General features: G+C 41.4%; 3 protein-coding genes across 3 annotated transcripts; 2 read left to right on the top strand and 1 right to left on the bottom strand.

Moving 5' to 3' along the window:
* The first annotated feature begins 1,388 nt into the window (after positions 1–1,388).
* On the top strand, positions 1,389–2,464 carry LOC139829911 (uncharacterized protein At4g15970-like). The gene is made up of 2 exons (XM_051356997.2): positions 1,389–1,790; positions 1,913–2,464. Exons 1-2 carry the CDS (start codon positions 1,389–1,391, stop codon positions 2,357–2,359), a joined length of 849 nt encoding a protein of 282 aa, XP_051212957.2. The 3' UTR covers positions 2,360–2,464.
* A 3,333-nt stretch (positions 2,465–5,797) lies between these two features.
* On the top strand, positions 5,798–6,873 carry LOC127330924 (uncharacterized protein At4g15970-like). The gene is made up of 2 exons (XM_051356995.2): positions 5,798–6,199; positions 6,322–6,873. The coding sequence occupies exons 1-2, from the start codon at positions 5,798–5,800 to the stop codon at positions 6,766–6,768; spliced, it is 849 nt and encodes a 282-aa protein (XP_051212955.2). The 3' UTR covers positions 6,769–6,873.
* A 7,949-nt stretch (positions 6,874–14,822) lies between these two features.
* On the bottom strand, positions 14,823–15,890 carry LOC127337262 (uncharacterized protein At4g15970-like). The gene is made up of 2 exons (XM_051364228.2): positions 15,517–15,890; positions 14,823–15,403 (listed from the first exon to the last, which is right to left on the bottom strand). Exons 1-2 carry the CDS (start codon positions 15,835–15,837, stop codon positions 14,939–14,941), a joined length of 786 nt encoding a protein of 261 aa, XP_051220188.2. The 5' UTR covers positions 15,838–15,890; the 3' UTR covers positions 14,823–14,938.
* Between the last annotated feature and the right edge of the window lie 3,672 nt (positions 15,891–19,562).

The raw sequence follows: 19,562 nt of genomic DNA on the forward strand, positions 1-19,562 counted from the left end.
TCATCGGCGTACTGTAGAATAGATTCCCACCATCTACCAAATGAGGGATGAGTCCTTCTACTTGGCCATCCATTTAACCCCAGCTATCAGGATTGCCAAGACGTCCACCACTATGTTAAAGAGAATAGGTTGGTCTAGCCTGGCTTGTTTATTTTTTTTTATTTTTTATTACAATAGTGTAGGGATGGTACTATGCGATAAACAGGTTAGTCTAGCCTTTTCAATGGTTTTCCCTCCTTTTCGAAAGGAAACTAGTTTATTTCATGCCTATCAAATAAGTGTGTTCCTTTCAAATTAGCAGCCATGTAGATTCTTATCGATTGATGCACAATGCTAGCCTCCACATGGCTAACCACAGTTCCATTATTTACCCTCATTTCATGTCAAAATAGTATTTTATTATCTTTGTTTCATGTCAAAATAATAATTTATTTGCTACATTTAATTACGAAACCATAATTAATTTGCTCCATTTATGCCTTACATTTTAGATCTTTCACAATGGGGTATTTCCATTTCTTAGCACGTTTTTATAGGTGTAGTTAAAATCTAAGAAACAAATACTCCAATGCATTGTCTCTTAAGTATATATTGTTTCTTAGGGAGGTTTCATTTAGTGATTTTGGGCTTATGCATGTATGTGATTGGACTAGCCAATCTTTTTTGCTTATGACTTTGTGCAAATGTTGCATCTTAGCTAAGATAAAGCAATCATCTCTCTCTTCCTTCACATGCCACATCAACAAAGTACCTAGGATACAATACACCCATTGTGAAAGGCCTTAACTAGGCCTCGTCCCTCCTTAGTTACAAGTGTTCCATTTTTCTGATCTGGAATCCCATCATCCCTCAAAAATATAAATTATAAACAAAATATTTATTGTTAAGCAATTGAATTTCCATCCGTAGGGGATACATTGGAGAGGGAGCCGTCGGTGGGTGGCACCTCTTCTGGTTGCATTAAGGAAAAACAATCCACACATTGGAGAGAAATACAAAAGGAAATGTACTTATTTTACCCATCTCGCCACTTGACCTTCATGACCTTTATGTTTTGTGTTAGTTGAAATTGGAATACCCAAAGTTAAAATTCATGGATCCGTCCCTGCTCCATGGACTGACTCCGATACTAGTTTTGTACTAGCTTAGCTAGGGAGAAACACTCAGCTATGATCTACTGGCTGTTTGGCTAATTGCTTGTTCTATCCCGAGTTCTTAGTTTCTATTTTGCCTTTACGCAGCTTAGCTAGGGAGAAACACTCAGCTATGATCTACCGGCTGTTTGGCTAATTGCTTGCTCCATCCCGAGTTCTTAGTTTCTATTTTGCCTTTATGCATGTAAAGATTTACATATAAATAAATAATAGTTTTATGTGTGGTGTGTGTGCATGGTCGAGCTGCAGGCTGCTGCCGTGACTAGTACTACACCTGGTGACGACCTAGCCGTGCTACTGAGAAGCGCGGCAATGGAAGACAACACCGTGATAATGACCTTCACGAACGGGGCCATGTCATCGCCCGGCTCACTCCTGGACCTCTTCCTGGAGAGCTTCCGTGTTGGCGACAAGACAGAGCCCCTGCTGAAGCACCTCGTCGTCATCAACACGGACAACAAGGCTTTGGAGCAGTGCAAGCTCGTGCACCCATTGTGCTACCGGCTAGACATTGGCGGCGGCATCAACTTCACGGCGGAGAAGTGGTTTATGAGCAGGGACTACCTGGAGATGATGTGGGCTAGGAACAGGTTCCAGTCTCGTGTCCTGGAGATGGGCTACGGTTTTGTCTTCACGGTGAACACTCACATTGCCATGGATTCAATTTGCATTTTTCGTACAGGAAATATATTAATATCGAAAACCAATTTTCTAGCTCTAGTTAACATATATGGTGATGATTTCCATGGCCTGTGTAGGACGTGGACATCGTGTGGTTCCGGAACCCGCTGCTACAAGTTCCAGTGGCCGCGGACATCGCCTTTTCATGCGAGAGGTACAACGACCAAGCGGACCCATACGACCTGCGGAAGGACGCCAACGGAGGGTTCCTCTACGCCAAGCCAAACATGAGGACAATCAGGTTCTTCAAGAGCTGGTACGAGGCGAGGGCCGTGTACCCGGGCCGGAACGAGCAGTATGTGTTCGGTGGGGTGAAGCGAGAGCTGTCAGTGCGGCACGGCATAACGTTGCTCTTCATCGACACGGCTTACTTTGGCAGCAACTGCCAGCCCAAGAAGGACTTCCAGCGGCTATGCACGTTTCACGCCAACTGCCTCAAAGGGATGAGTAACAAGGTGAACCTCCTCCGAGGCATCATGGGTGAATGGAAGCATTTCAGGAATAACACTAGTGTTTCACACTGATGTAACATTTTATAGGCAAAATTATGCTATATTTCAAGCTAGAGCATATGGAATATTTTAGGTGATTTCAAACTTGGAATAATAATGTTACCATGTATAACAATGTATGCCCAAAACAAGGAATCATCAGATTTAATGAGCCTATTTGCAACCTTGGACTGATTGAAATTTGAAACGCCTCTAATTAAAAGGAAGATTTTTTTAGGTAAAAAGGGTTCCCCTGATTTCCTTATCAAATCACAAGCTCCCTGTTGTTGTAGGTTTTCGCTCGGTTTTCTCCTAAAAACTGAGCAACTTCTTCTTAATTAATAGATGGGGCAAAGCTTTTTCCTCCGTTTCAAAAAAAATGTCTCCTTACAGCGCAATAAACATTGATAGGTTTTTCAACAGAAAATATAACCAATTACAACCTAAATATCGAGCTGATGCAACAAATCTCACTAATACTCCTCAAGCAACTAGGTTATTTACATGCTTGACATTAATTAGCAAAATAAAATATTTACATAAGTGGTCACATGATGTTGAAATTTTTGATGTGCTTGCTTCAAAATACAGGAGAATGCTTGTGTTGCTTCTAAGGAGTTTAGCACACTGCCACCCTTTTATTCCGAATGAGGTAGAAGAGGATAGATAAAAAAAAAAATTCGATAAAGGAGCAGAGCCCCAGCCTCTGCATCAATCGATGCACACGGCTTCTTTTATTAAAAACCAAGTATCAAGTCTTAGTATAACATCACTTATTACAATCACAGAGCAGCTAGAGTCGCAAGAAGGACCAACCAAACGAAAAAAAGGCTAACAGAAGAGCTATGCATTTGCTATTCTATTAAGATGCCGCCACCCAGTAGCCTGGAAAAAGAAGTCCTGAGCAACCAGTAGCATCCGGTTGCATCCAGTAACCATATCCTCCCGCTGCTCCATAGGGAGGAGGAACACCCATTGTTGAATTGAGTGAGCAGCTCGCCGGATAACCTGCAAAAAATTAGTCCCAGTGTGTTTGTTAAAGATCATATCATTTCTAGTCCTCCAAATAGCCCAACATAAGGCCGAAACACCTATTCGTATCTTTCGTTTATCCTCTTTCCTCACTCCGTTCAGCCATCTACCAAACATATTAGTAATATTAGCTGGCGGAGGGATATTATAAGTAAGATACACCATACGCCATATTATCTTCGCAAAAGGGCAAAAGACAAATAAATGGTTTACCGTCTCCATGGAATCACAAAAACAACATTTTTGACACCCATTCCACTTCCGTTTGGTTAAGTTATCCTTAGTTAAAAGAACCTTGTTATTAAGGAACCACATAAATATTTTTATCTTCAAAGGGATCTTTAACTTCCATAGATACTTACGAAGGTAAATAGTATGCCCATTCATCATATCTAAATACATAGATTTAACTGTGAAAATACCCGAATCATTTAGTTTCCAAATAAACTTATCTGATTCAGTAGTTAAATTGATTGTAATTAATCTTTGGCATAGATGTAACCACTGTAACCACTTATTATCATTCAGGCCTCTTCTAAAAGTAAGATTAATAGGTTGAGTTTCAAGCACAGTCGACACCAACACATTTTTATGCTGAATAATATTATACAAAGCCAGATATTGGTGGGATAAAGGCGTGTCACCCAACCACACATCCTCCCAGAACCTCACAGATTGTCCATCACCTACTTTGAAACTGCCTCGCTTAAAGAAATCTTCTTTCACATGCATAAGACCCTTCCAGAAAGGTGAATCAGTTGGTCTAACCTCTACTTGTGCCAAAGTTTTGTTCTTAAGATATTTGTTACATAAGAGTTGTTGCCACATACCCTCCTCTGAAAGGAGTTTAAACAACCATTTACTCAAAAGGCATTTATTTTTCAATTCCAACACCTCAATACCCAACCCCCCTTGATCCTTTGGTCTACACAAAATACTCCATTTAGATAGCCTATATTTCTTCTTATGCTCATCCGATTGTCAGAAAAAATTTGATCTATAAAAGTCAAGCCTCTTCCTCACCCCAACTGGGATTTCCAAGAAGGAAAGCATAAACATTGGCAGACTTGTAAGAACCGAATTAATTAGAACCAACCTATCACCATAAGATAACAATTTACTACGCCAACCCCCCAATTTTGAAGCAAACCGATTTTCAATGGGATTCCATTCCGCATTCCGCAAAGTCCTATAATGTACCGGTATACCCAAATATTTTAAAGGTAGAGATCCAGACTCGCACCCAAAAATGTTTCTATATTGATCTTCCATATCCTTTGCTTTTCCGAAGGTAAAGATTTCACTCTTATGGAAATTAATTTTGAAACCCGAAAGTTGTTCAAAAATACATAAAATCAGTTTCATATTAACAGCTTTAGCAATATCATGTTCCAAAAACAAGATTGTGTCATCCGCATATTGTAAAATGGAAATTCCCCCGTCAATAAGATGCGGCAACAAGCTTCCCACTTTACCTACATCCTTTGCTCTAGCAATAAGAATCGCTAACATATCAGCGACAATATTAAAAAGAATTGGGGATAAAGGATCTCCCTGTCGTAGACCTACCCTAGTTTGGAAGTTATGCCCAATCACATCATTCACTCTTATACCAACGCTCCCCCCTTGCACAAATTGCTTTATCCTATCACACCATATCGGATCAAATCCTTTCATGCATAGAACTTGTTGCAAAAAGGGCCATTTAACCTTATCATACGCCTTTTCAAAATCAATCTTAAAAATCACCCCATCTAGTTTCCTTCTATGCATTTCATGTATCGTCTCATGAAGGACAACGACACCTTCTAAAATATGTCTCCCAGGAATAAACGCCGTCTGTGTCGGTTTGATGACTTTTTGAGCTACCTCCGAAATACGATTTGTGGCAACTTTAGTAAAGATTTTAAAACTCACATTGAGTAAGCATATTGGTCTATATTGTTGTATTTGAGTTGCATTTTCCTTTTTCGGTAATAAAGTAATTACTCCAAAATTCAGTTTATACAGCGGTAGTTCCCCTTTCTGAAAGCTCTCAAATAAAGCCATCAAATCAAACTTAATAACCCCCCAAAAATGTTGATAGAACTCCGCAGGGAAACCATCTGGTCCTGGTGACTTGTTATGTTCCATTTGAAAAATAGCATCATGAACCTCCTCCATCGAGAAGTTTTCAATCAGCACACGATTCTCTTCTGGTGACAATTGCGGGATATCGTCAATTATGCTTTCATCAAGCACCACCGGACTAGGGTCTGGACTACCAAAAAGTTTTTTATAATATTCTGAAATATAAACCCTTAGATTATCATCTCCTACAATAGTTCCTTCATCCTGTTCCAATTGATAAATTTTCTTTTTCCTGTGTTTCTATTTTGCCTTTATGCATGTAAAGATTTACATATAAATAAATAATAGTTTTGTGTGTGGTGTGTGTGCATGGTCGAGCTGCAGGCTGCTGCCGTGACTAGTACTACACCTGGTGACGACCTAGCCGTGCTACTGAGAAGCGCGGCAATGGAAGACAACACCGTGATAATGACCTTCACGAACGGGGCCATGTCATCGCCCGGCTCACTCCTGGACCTCTTCCTGGAGAGCTTCCGTGTTGGCGACAAGACAGAGCCCCTGCTGAAGCACCTCGTCGTCATCAACACGGACAACAAGGCTTTGGAGCAGTGCAAGCTCGTGCACCCATTGTGCTACCGGCTAGACATTGGCGGCGGCATCAACTTCACGGCGGAGAAGTGGTTTATGAGCAGGGACTACCTGGAGATGATGTGGGCTAGGAACAGGTTCCAGTCTCGTGTCCTGGAGATGGGCTACGGTTTTGTCTTCACGGTGAACACTCACATTGCCATGGATTCAATTTGCATTTTTCGTACAGGAAATATATTAATATCGAAAACCAATTTTCTAGCTCTAGTTAACATATATGGTGATGATTTCCATGGCCTGTGTAGGACGTGGACATCGTGTGGTTCCGGAACCCGCTGCTACAAGTTCCAGTGGCCGCGGACATCGCCTTTTCATGCGAGAGGTACAACGACCAAGCGGACCCATACGACCTGCGGAAGGACGCCAACGGAGGGTTCCTCTACGCCAAGCCAAACATGAGGACAATCAGGTTCTTCAAGAGCTGGTACGAGGCGAGGGCCGTGTACCCGGGCCGGAACGAGCAGTATGTGTTCGGTGGGGTGAAGCGAGAGCTGTCAGTGCGGCACGGCATAACGTTGCTCTTCATCGACACGGCTTACTTTGGCAGCAACTGCCAGCCCAAGAAGGACTTCCAGCGGCTATGCACGTTTCACGCCAACTGCCTCAAAGGGATGAGTAACAAGGTGAACCTCCTCCGAGGCATCATGGGTGAATGGAAGCATTTCAGGAATAACACTAGTGTTTCACACTGATGTAACATTTTATAGGCAAAATTATGCTATATTTCAAGCTAGAGCATATGGAATATTTTAGGTGATTTCAAACTTGGAATAATAATGTTACCATGTATAACAATGTATGCCCAAAACAAGGAATCATCAGATTTAATGAGCCTATTTGCAACCTTGGACTGATTGAAATTTGAAACGCCTCTAATTAAAAGGAAGATTTTTTTAGGTAAAAAGGGTTCCCCTGATTTCCTTATCAAATCACAAGCTCCCTGTTGTTGTAGGCTTTCGCTCGGTTTTCTCCTAAAAACTGAGCAACTTCTTCTTAATTAATAGATGGGGCAAAGCTTTTTCCTCCGTTTCAAAAAAAATGTCTCCTTACAGCGCAATAAACATTGATAGGTTTTTCAACAGAAAATATAACCAATTACAACCTAAATATCGAGCTGATGCAACAAATCTCACTAATACTCCTCAAGCAACTAGGTTATTTACATGCTTGACATTAATTAGCAAAATAAAATATTTACATAAGTGGTCACATGATGTTGAAATTTTTGATGTGCTTGCTTCAAAATACAGGAGAATGCTTGTGTTGCTTCTAAGGAGTTTAGCACACTGCCACCCTTTTATTCCGAATGAGGTAGAAGAGGATAGATAAAAATATTTTTTTTTCGATAAAGGAGCAGAGCCCCAGCCTCTGCATCAATCGATGCACACGGCTTCTTTTATTAAAAACCAAGTATCAAGTCTTAGTATAACATCACTTATTACAATCACAGAGCAGCTAGAGTCGCAAGAAGGACCAACCAAACGAAAAAAAGGCTAACAGAAGAGCTATGCATTTGCTATTCTATTAAGATGTCGCCACCCAGTAGCCTGGAAAAAGAAGTCCTGAGCAACCAGTAGCATCCGGTTGCATCCAGTAACCATATCCTCCCGCTGCTCCATAGGGAGGAGGAACACCCATTGTTGAATTGAGTGAGCAGCTCGCCGGATAACCTGCAAAAAATTAGTCCCAGTGTGTTTGTTAAAGATCATATCATTTCTAGTCCTCCAAATAGCCCAACATAAGACCGAAACACCTATTCGTATCTTTCGTTTATCCTCTTTCCTCACTCCGTTCAGCCATCTACCAAACATATTAGTAATATTAGCTGGCGGAGGGATATTATAAGTAAGATACACCATACGCCATATTATCTTCGCAAAAGGGCAAAAGACAAATAAATGGTTTACCGTCTCCATGGAATCACAAAAACAACATTTTTGACACCCATTCCACTTCCGTTTGGCTAAGTTATCCTTAGTTAAAAGAACCTTGTTATTAAGGAACCACATAAATATTTTTATCTTCAAAGGGATCTTTAACTTCCATAGATACTTACGAAGGTAAATAGTATGCCCATTCATCATATCTAAATACATAGATTTAACTGTGAAAATACCCGAATCATTTAGTTTCCAAATAAACTTATCTGATTCAGTAGTTAAATTGATTGTAATTAATCTTTGGCATAGATGTAACCACTGTAACCACTTATTATCATTCAGGCCTCTTCTAAAAGTAAGATTAATAGGTTGAGTTTCAAGCACAGTCGACACCAACACATTTTTATGCTGAATAATATTATACAAAGCCGGATATTGGTGGGATAAAGGCGTGTCACCCAACCACACATCCTCCCAGAACCTCACAGATTGTCCATCACCTACTTTGAAACTGCCTCGCTTAAAGAAATCTTCTTTCACATGCATAAGACCCTTCCAGAAAGGTGAATCAGTTGGTCTAACCTCTACTTGTGCCAAAGTTTTGTTCTTAAGATATTTGTTACATAAGAGTTGTTGCCACATACCCTCCTCTGAAAGGAGTTTAAACAACCATTTACTCAAAAGGCATTTATTTTTCAATTCCAACACCTCAATACCCAACCCCCCTTGATCCTTTGGTCTACACAAAATACTCCATTTAGATAGCCTATATTTCTTCTTATGCTCATCCGATTGCCAGAAAAAATTTGATCTATAAAAGTCAAGCCTCTTCCTCACCCCAACTGGGATTTCCAAGAAGGAAAGCATAAACATTGGCAGACTTGTAAGAACCGAATTAATTAGAACCAACCTATCACCATAAGATAACAATTTACTACGCCAACCCCCCAATTTTGAAGCAAACCAATTTTCAATGGGATTCCATTCCGCATTCCGCAAAGTCCTATAATGTACCGGTATACCCAAATATTTTAAAGGTAGAGATCCAGACTCGCACCCAAAAATGTTTCTATATTGATCTTCCATATCCTTTGCTTTTCCGAAGGTAAAGATTTCACTCTTATGGAAATTAATTTTGAAACCCGAAAGTTGTTCAAAAATACATAAAATCAGTTTCATATTAACAGCTTTAGCAATATCATGTTCCAAAAACAAGATTGTGTCATCCGCATATTGTAAAATGGAAATTCCCCCGTCAATAAGATGCGGCAACAAGCTTCCCACTTTACCTACATCCTTTGCTCTAGCAATAAGAATCGCTAACATATCAGCGACAATATTAAAAAGAATTGGGGATAAAGGATCTCCCTGTCGTAGACCTACCCTAGTTTGGAAGTTATGCCCAATCACATCATTCACTCTTATACCAACGCTCCCCCCTTGCACAAATTGCTTTATCCTATCACACCATATCGGATCAAATCCTTTCATGCGTAGAACTTGTTGCAAAAAGGGTCATTTAACCTTATCATACGCCTTTTCAAAATCAATCTTAAAAATCACCCCATCTAGTTTCCTTCTATGCATTTCATGTATCGTCTCATGAAGGACAACGACACCTTCTAAAATATGTCTCCCAGGAATAAACGCCGTCTGTGTCGGTTTGATGACTTTTTGAGCTACCTCCGAAATACGATTTGTGGCAACTTTAGTAAAGATTTTAAAACTCACATTGAGTAAGCATATTGGTCTATATTGTTGTATTTGAGTTGCATTTTCCTTTTTCGGTAATAAAGTAATTACTCCAAAATTCAGTTTATACAGCGGTAGTTCCCCTTTCTGAAAGCTCTCAAATAAAGCCATCAAATCAAACTTAATAACCCCCCAAAAATGTTGATAGAACTCCGCAGGGAAACCATCTGGTCCTGGTGACTTGTTATGTTCCATTTGAAAAATAGCATCATGAACCTCCTCCATCGAGAAGTTTTCAATCAGCACACGATTCTCTTCTGGTGACAATTGCGGGATATCGTCAATTATGCTTTCATCAAGCACCACCGGACTAGGGTCTGGACTACCAAAAAGTTTTTTATAATATTCTGAAATATAAACCCTTAGATTATCATCTCCTACAATAGTTCCTTCATCCTGTTCCAATTGATAAATTTTCTTTTTCCTGTGTTTACCATTGGCAATAAGGTGAAAATATTTGGTATTATCCCCCCCATCCTGAATATATTTTACTTTAGCCCTTTGTGCCCACTTGATCTCTTCATCACGTCGGAGTTTGCTTAACTTTTCATTAGCTACCCGTAACTCATTACGTTCCCCTTGTGATAGAGGTACTGATTCCGCTCTAATATCTAGTGTATCAATGATGTTTAAAAGCCTCTCCTTCTCCTTCTTATATTTTCCACTCAAATTTTTTGCCCAACCACGTAAAAAACGCCGCAAATGTCTTATTTTATTTTGCCAAGTTTGAATCGGGTTTTTCCCAATGGGGCCGGCTGCCCATTCAGTAGCTATGAGCTCATCGAAACCCTCATGTTCAAGCCAAGCCAACTCAAATGAAAAACGTGACGTTTTGCCTATATGCGCCTGAATCCCCGCATCAATCAATAGCGGAGTATGATCAGATCCCGAACGTGTCAAAGCCCGAACCGTGACCAAAGGGAATTTCAGTTCCCATTCCACACTCGCAAGAACTCTATCCAACTTTTCATATGTAGGTGTTTGTCTCCTACTCGCCCAGGTAAATTGCCGGCCTGATAAAGCAATCTCTCTCAAATTCAGATTTTCAATAATCGCATTAAAAATAAACGGCCATCGGGGGTTAAAGTTATTGTTACTTTTATCTTTCGGTTTCCTCAAAATGTTAAAATCCCCGGCTAATAACATTGGTATTGTCTCTGATTCACAAGTTCTAACTAATTCGGCGAGGAACTCATATTTATTATTATCTTGAGCCGCCCCATACACCGGTACAAGAAGCCATTGAGAACCATCAATTTTAGAAGTAATAGCCAATTTAACACAATAATCTCCACTATCCACTCTATTAACCAGCAAAGTTGTCGTATTAATCCCTACCAAAATTCCTCCTGATCTCCCATGCGGCGGTAAACAAAACCACGCAAAGTCTTTCCCCGCTGCCAACTCCCTTAAGAAATGCACCTCAAAGTTCGATCTACCTGTTTCTAGTAGAGCAATAAAATCAAGGTCATATTCCCTGATCGATTCGTTCACAAATAAATGTTTACCCGGATCTCGAAATCCTTCACTATTCCATGTCATACCCTTAAGATTTGTCATTGTAATTTTGATGGTTTAAATTTAACTCGGGTACTCCTCCTCACATTCTCCTTATCATATGACTTCTTTTTACGGGTCTTTTTTTCCCTAGTATTAGCCTTAGGCATTTCTAAACTCTCGTCACTCAAGAAATCCTCCTCTGCTTCTAAATCGTCACACAAATCAGAGGCACGGGAAACCATCATACATTTTTGCGCCAAAGCATTCTTACTTTTTAACAAAGATACTGATCTATTTTTTTCGAAATCTTTTATTATTTTGGCTGATTTAGTGCAATCCGAAAAAGAAGTGCCTAAGGAAACCCCCAATAATCTAGCATCATCAATTATTTGATCATCAGAGAAATCTGTAATAGACTTTGGTTTAACTGGTGACATACCTATCACTGACGTGTCATCACGCCTCTTTGCGATCATCATCGCCCTCTCCAATTGCGTCATATCCGCATCATTCTGCATCCGCAATCTTCCACTCGACCGCGTCTCGCGCATTGCCTCCTCCTGAATCCCTCCGAATGCAACAATTTGTTCATAAGTGTGTTGCACTAACTTCTTCCCTTCATTCTGTTTATGAATCGCCGTAGAACCAGGTAACATACTTCCCTGTTCATCATAAGTTTTAGATTGGGAAAACGACTCACAGGCACTTAAACCAGCAGCAACATCTACAGAATAGTTCACCTTGGATACAGTAGTCGGCGTGATCGACGTCGCCCCCAGCTGCATGGCCTTGGGACGTGCGCCATGCATACCTGGCCGCACTCCCAATAGGCCAGAGCCTTGGCCCGCTGGCGCCACAGGTGGGCTAGCGGTATTTGCGGCCCGAGCGCCGGACGCCGTGACGGCCCGGCCTTCATCTGCATGCTTCGGCGTGACTACATGCACACCTCCGATCGACGTGAGACCAGCCCCGGCGATGCCCTTCTCCACTTCTTTCTGCCCCATCTGGGAATGAGCGTTGGGTTTCAGAATTTTGGGGGAATTAACAACAGAATTTGGCATACACTCGCCTTTCCTGTTCGCGACCTCGCTGAAAGAATTATACAAAAATTTTGGACTTAAAGTCGAATAATTTAAATCATACTGAGATTTTTTAACCGCACAAGTAGTATCATACCTATTTGCCTGGTATTGTGACAGTAGCATAGCATTCTTCCCCACTGTATTCTCATTCAAAGGTGATGATGTGCCAGAACCATTGTTGCTTGCATCTTTCTCGCCCCCATTCTTAGTTCTCTTAATATTTCTGTCCAAATCCTCCCTCTTCTGATTATCAGGAGCCTTAGGATCATCATCCCCCCCATCCCCGAGAGCCTCTGACATAGTAACATCGGAAGGTACACCATGCTTCCCCCCTTCCACCTCAAACCTTAATCTAAAAAACTCATTTTTAATTTTAAGATCCCAACTATCTGGTATGAGAGCAAAGGTCCAGGACAAGTAATGAGCATGCGCAAAACATTATATTGTCGAGTAAAGGGTATATCCACCTCCTTAGTCTTTCCAAACACATCTCCCAAAGCCCAAAGAGCAAGATAATCATCCAACGCCACTGGTGGTAAACCATGCACTCTCACCCATACATCCTCGGGCGCCCAAACTGGCTCAACCTCCTTCTTCCAGAAATCAAATGACAAAATAATGGTCGACTCTGGTACATGAAAGCGCCCAAAGTGTTGTACCCGCACTAATTCAACCTTACTAGGAAAATTCACCTTAAACACATTATCTTCAACTTGTTGAACTTCCCACTGATATGCACTATCTGGTACCACCCACTGTAAGTGTGTAATCAGATCAGCTATTGATAAAGTACCACCAGACACCTCCACTCTCCCTAAGCGCGTGTTCTCGACCCTTGGCCGAACAGAAGTGGAAAGGGGAAGCTCCCAAAAAGCCAAATCAGGATGCCCCATACCAAACATTGCTAACCTTTTCCTCGGAGCCTTATATCAGCCCCAAATTTTCTGTCACTGTCAACATGCGCACTACAAGTGTACTCCATATATATCTGATAGTGAGAATTCCCCTCTCACTTCCTAACATCTAGTTTGATCAGAACATGTAGAAAATATTGGGGTAATAATATGCATCCATAAACCAAACACATACTCAAATTGCATATAGTAACCCATCTCAATCAGAATATCCACCATAAAGGATAATGAAAATATCACCACCATCATTAGGGCGATTGCCAAGATGTTGGAGATCTCGGAGGTGTAATTTGGAGGGCACATGAATAATGTGCAATCAGACAACGGAGTGGCCATATCCTCTTGTCGGCTTAACAGGGCCACTGGTCAGGCTGGCGACTTTTGGACCTTCGGGCCTCTTCTGGACTCCCTCTTGGTCTCCAAGTCTTCCTTCCACAAAAATGATGTGGCAAAAATTCACAGGGTGTCTGAGTTGCAAAAGGTTCCTGAAATTAAAAGATATGAAAAGTAGGGGTTTCCTGTTTTGTAGAGTTAGATAGCAAAGAAAATGGGATTTTTTAGGAAACCCAAAAAATAATTAAAAGGAGTGGTGGTAACTCATGATGTGTTGCATATAAGTTTGATGTTAACATAATAAACTTTGAAATTGATGCATATGTTCCTTACATATAACCAATTTCCAAACTTATTCTATGCTCGTCCTCGAGCATGCAAATGATAAAAAATGTGGATTTTGAAGATAATTATCATATCTACTAAGTTGTACACATGATCCCAGCTAATAAATGCATCATGCTTCATTAATAATGATCTTCAAGCAATCATGTTATAAATTAATAAAAACATCATTCTGCATGATTGAAAACTACCACTAACTCATGTACTAAATTGCTTTTCCTTTATTAATAGTGTTGCCCAACCATAAAAACATGATCCTCGTGTTTTGATGGTAGGCTAACACTATTAATAATGGATGACATTAGGGTGATCCCAACAGTTCTTGTGTCGGCATACGAGTGAGTTTGGGAGCCGAACAACTGAGTTTGATAGTTCCCTTCATATCTTCGATTATCTTCCTAATAGGTCTCCTTTTCTATTTAACTTATCAAGAAGAGTCCATTTTGATTCACTATGTTTTTATGAGATATACGTTAAGTGAGGCCATGAAGCCGGTCCACTTTTACTAAAAGAAATCGTTTTAAAATTGCTGCATGTGCTTTTACATTTGTATTATTAAATATTTCAAAAATATAGATAGATTTATTGCATTTATTTGTACCAACATCTTCTATTTACCACCAATCACCGTCATCAACATCCCTTTCTAACACAGTTGTACATGAGAACTAGCTACCACAGCTGAGTTGGGAACACAAGATAACTACTAACTTAAAATCCTTGTGATTTAGACTCAACCACGAATCACTTTTGCGGGGAAAGATTTTTAGTGCAACAATTTGCGCTTGAAATTCCAACGAATTGGTATACGTTGTCGGTTGATATCCAAAACCATAGTATAATTGTGATAAGTCACTCAGTATTGTAGGAAGGAAGTGTGATCGTCGCGAGAAATGAATCATCGGAGGTTCAAACAGGATGGAGTGTTTGGCACACTGTTAGTCTTTCTTACATTGTTATTCCAAGTTTCAAATCTCACTATTCACGAAAAAAAATCTCTGCACTAGAAATATAGCGTTGCTTCTATAAAAAAAAAGTAGGTTAAATTTTTTATGGTCATCCCGATAAAGTGTTGTTTTTATTGGCAAGCTCCTCCTGCCTCGCAATCTTGAACTGCTTCCATTCATCCATGACGCCCCGGAGACGCTCCAGCTTCAAGCTGAGCCCTCTGAGGCAGTTGCCGTGGAACGTGCAGAGCCGGCGGAAGTCCTTCTTGGGCTGGCAGAAGCCGCCGCAGTAGGCCGTATCGATGAAGTGCACCTCCACGCCGTGCTGCAGCGACAGCTCACGCTTCATCTTGTCAAACACGGCTTGTTCGTTCATGCGCCCAGATCTCGCCTGGTACCAACCCTTGAAGAAGCCAATTGTCCTCGGGTTCGGCCTCGCGTAGACGAACCCGCCATTGGCCTGCTTCTCCAGGTCGTACGGGTCGTCGCCGAGGTACTTGTCGCTCGAGATGGTGATGTCGGCGCCCACCGGGACATGCAGCAGAGCGTTTCGGAACCACAGGATGTCCATGTCCTGACCAATCGATTAAGAATTTCAGATCAGTATACTCCAGTCAATCGTGCAATGTTAATGAGAGAATTAATTGGATTGGATTCGAACTAATGGTATCGTGGCGCGGGGTTCACCGTGAAGAGGAAGGCGTAGCCGAGCTCCAGGACACGGGTCTGGAACTTGTTCCTGGCCCACATCATCTCCAGGTAGTCCTTGCTCATGTACGCCTGCTCCCTCGTCAGGTTGACGCCGCCCACCTCCAGGAAGTAGCACAACGGGTGCACCACCTTGCACTGCTCGAAGGCCTTGTCGTCGACGGCCACGATGATGAGGTGCTTCAGCAGGGGTTCCGTCTTGTCCCCTTCACGGAAGCTCTCCATGAAGAGATCCAGCAGCGAGCCAGTCGCCGTCCATGCCTTGTTCGTGAAGGTCATTATCACTGTGTTGTCTTCCATGACTGCGCTTCGAAGTAACACAGCAAGATCATCCTCAGGTTCAGTCACAGCAGCAGCCTACAGCGCATATATGCACGCACATATCACACATCACACATATCACATATTTGATCACACATCACACTTGCCAACAGTCTAAAAAAACATAAGCTAGGAAGTCCTTCTAACAGGCAGGAGGAAAATATTACCGAATAGGCAATTAAAAGTATCTAAAACAATGCAAAAAAAATTGAGAATCTACATGTTGAGCTCTTTAAATGTCCTCAAATATTTTGTGAAGAAAAAATATTATTTCCCCAGTAGAATTTGCCTTTTCCGTTTAATTGGCATGCTGATGCAGAATTCGCGATGGAGAATGCACACCTGCAGGTAGCCCCATCTTTTCTAGGAAATTTGAAAACTTGATTTCAATGTTTCAAAAAAATCAGAAAAACTAGTTTTAGATGTAGTCAATTATGCACGACGAGCACAAAAAATTTCAATTGCACTGCTCACCCCACCACAGATCTGCACATTTTTTATTTTTGCAGAGGCTAGAATACAAGGTATTTTGAATAAAAAAAACTTACACACTAGTAGAATTAATACAATACTAACTACATCCAGATTTTGGAAGTGTTGCATGCCCGGTTGCATATGGAAACTAGTAAGAAGAAAGTATCATTAACAACTCAAGAATAGTAATGTATGTAGCTCATAATTTGCAACATAAGTACTACCCTCCAAAAAAATAAAACTAGAATATATATATATACTGGTTCGATAAGAATGAACCCGACGATCGGTTATCGTAAAAGGTGGATAGCATGGAAAGGATGGAGGTACCTTGATGCTTTGCAGTGCCTGGGTTCCATTATCGCGCGACGGAAGCTCCAGCATGTCCGGCCGAACCCCAGAGCACGGGCAGTAGGAGGAAGGCGATAGCAACACCACACTGCAGGCCGTGGCCATGGCTGCTGCCATGAGCAAACGAAAGAAATTTGATACGGTGAACATGGCGAAGAAGATCCAATAATTCGCAGGGGAGTATCACGTACAAAACTCGACTCTATATATGTATATACATGCATGGGCATGGGGCGCACGCGCGTGACATGGAAGAAACTGAGGTGGGTGGTGTGCCGATTACACTAGCGCATGTGGATCGATAACTAGCAGATACGCAAAGGAGCTTCATGTACTATACACATATATATATGGGTCAATGTATGCCTCGATTGCTGACAGTTTTGCCAAAGCCTATGGGTCAACTATCCATCGTCATGTGTACGTCTCTGAAAGCCACGAATGACGCGAGATTCAGGCGTAAAGTTTGCTCCGTTGACTTGCCGTACGTCTACTCTTCGCCGAGATCCACACGCTACAAGCTGACTTTCTAGGCAAACCTGCTGCAGTATAAAGCTAGCTCGCATGCACAGCACAAAATGGTCGATCCCGATCGGAGCGGTTTGCTATGAATATGGCTCTCAGCCTCTCACAGTACACAGGAATGGATTCCAGGGCAACAGTAATCTGAAATTCTGAGCACTGACGTGAGGAAACCAAATAAGCGTGGCTCTGAGCCTAGCGCCGTACGTCCATGGAAGCTGCTGTCGCGCGCCAAGGAAGTCTCCACCACCGCGCGCTTCTCCTCGTCGCGCGCGATTGACAGCAGCACCCACCTCCTTGGACAGGTCAGGGCGCTGGCAGGGACTAGTGTGACGCAGCACCGGTCCAGCAACTGCATTGCAAAGCGTATATCTTAAATTCCAGGGCTATACCCACGACAAAAGCCAGTATTAGCACTAGACTCACTCAGAGCTGCACTGCAACGCGTATATCGTTAATTTCAGGGCCACAACACCCACAAATGTGAAAATCCAAAGTACTAACGCCACAAATGTGAAAATCCAAAGTACTAACGCGTATAAGTGGGTTACAGTGAAATCACGTTGGTATGTACATGTTTGTAGTTTTGTCTTATTCTTCGACTTCCTTCAGAAAAGTGCAAAATTAAATTGTGTCATGGAAGAAGGAAGAATTTGAAGACCTCAAGAATTTTCTTGTCCCTTTTACACTTCATTTTGTAATCGCTGGAGTCGGATTGTGTACTATTTAATACCACACATATGTCGTATGATATTGGTTGTAAAAAAAAGATTCAACAATATATGTGTATCCGTCTTCTTAATGTTAGCTTCAAAATATTCGTGGAAACTACAATGACTAGGCTTAATTCGGTGGCTTGCCATGTTATTTATCTAACTTAGATTGTTTTTATGCAAGGAATAACTATACTACATGGGCAGTAACACTACCTAAAAAAGTCCACGACTTACAGCGGAAAAAGGTTGAACGGGGTAATTTTAAGGATCGAATTCGAAAAAACATATGATAAAAGTCAAGTGCTCTTTCCTCCAACAGACTCTAAGAATGTAAGTTTTTTCTATTGAGGAGTGTGCTCTAATCCATAACTTTGTTTTCGGAGGCCAGTGTGGTCATCAAAGTCAATGATAGCGATTGATAGATGCTTGCAAAGTAAAAAAACGGTTCAGCCAAGGTGATCCATTATAATCATGTAGTGGCTGATATTTTATCTATAATAATAGAGGGTGCTAGAAAAGATGCCAAATCGAAGGAGTAGTTCCACACCTTATCGATGGTAGACTGCTTATCCTTCAATATGCTAACAATACGATTCTCTTTATGGAACATGATCTTGAAAAAAATCGAAACATGATATTAATTTATAGGCTTTCGAGCAACTTTGTGGAATCAAAATAAATTTTGAACAAAACTGAACTATTTTTTCTTCGATGACGCACGCGATTGTTGTATTGTGATCCAAATTCATATACTAAAGGGAGGCTAACTTCTGACGAGCGGAGCGAGGCCCGTACGGTACGGATCGTTGGCACCGTCCATATATACATCTTGTAAGCCGCCGGCTAGGGTTTATCAGATTATAAGATAACCCACGGTGTTTGTAAACACTCCCCGATATAGTCAACTTTTGCTGGCTGGAGCCCGTGGTTTTTTCCCCTTCTGTGTTGGAAGGGGTTTTCCACGTAAAATCTTGTGTCTTCGCTGCGTTTACATTTATCGTTCTTCGTTATTTGCTTGTTGCTGGCGTGCAGTTGACGTGGGAGTTAGAAATCTCTGTGGCGTAATTTTCCTTCACGTCCCCGGCAATGGCGCCAGAAAATAGCTTGATGTCTACTCACGCTTCTTTTCCTGTAGACAGTGTTGGGACTCCAAGAGCAGAGGTTTGTAGAACAGCAGCAAGTTTCCCTTAAGTGAATCACCCAAGGTTTATCGAACTCAGGGAGGTAGAGGTCAAAGATATCCCTCTCAAGCAACCCTGCAATTACGATACAAGAAGTCTCTTGTGTCCCCAACACACCTAATACACTTGTCAGATGTATAGGTGCACTAGTTCGGCGAAGAGATAGTTAAATACAAGTAATATGGATGATTGTAAGTAGTAATTGCAATCTGAAATAAATATGGCAGCAAGCGAACATGTAACAGAACAGTAAATAAACGGAGATTCGATGTTTGGAAACAAGGCCTATGGATCATACTTTCACTAGTGGACACTCTCAACAATGATCACATAATAAAACTACTCTACACTCTCTTGTTGGATAACAAACACCATTCATTGTGTAGGGCTACAAGAGCTCCCTCAAGCCGGAGTGAACAAGCTCCACAACATTCGGAGTTCATATTTAAGTAACCTCTAG

Source organism: Lolium perenne, chromosome 2, assembly GCF_019359855.2.
Source record: "Lolium perenne isolate Kyuss_39 chromosome 2, Kyuss_2.0, whole genome shotgun sequence".
NCBI classification, from domain to species: Eukaryota; Viridiplantae; Streptophyta; class Magnoliopsida; order Poales; family Poaceae; genus Lolium; species Lolium perenne.

Bases quoted from the DNA above. Each gene is read 5' to 3' on its own strand.
- LOC127330924 (XM_051356995.2), top strand. From the start codon at position 5,798: ATGGTCGAGCTGCAGGCTGCTGCCGTGACTAGTACTACACCTGGTGAC. The intron at 6,200-6,321 runs GTGAACACTCAC...TGGCCTGTGTAG, and splicing joins GCTACGGTTTTGTCTTCACG to GACGTGGACATCGTGTGGTT.
- LOC127337262 (XM_051364228.2), bottom strand. From the start codon at position 15,837: ATGGAAGACAACACAGTGATAATGACCTTCACGAACAAGGCATGGACG. The intron at 15,404-15,516 runs GTGAACCCCGCG...TCGATTGGTCAG, and splicing joins GCTACGCCTTCCTCTTCACG to GACATGGACATCCTGTGGTT.
- LOC139829911 (XM_051356997.2), top strand. From the start codon at position 1,389: ATGGTCGAGCTGCAGGCTGCTGCCGTGACTAGTACTACACCTGGTGAC. The intron at 1,791-1,912 runs GTGAACACTCAC...TGGCCTGTGTAG, and splicing joins GCTACGGTTTTGTCTTCACG to GACGTGGACATCGTGTGGTT.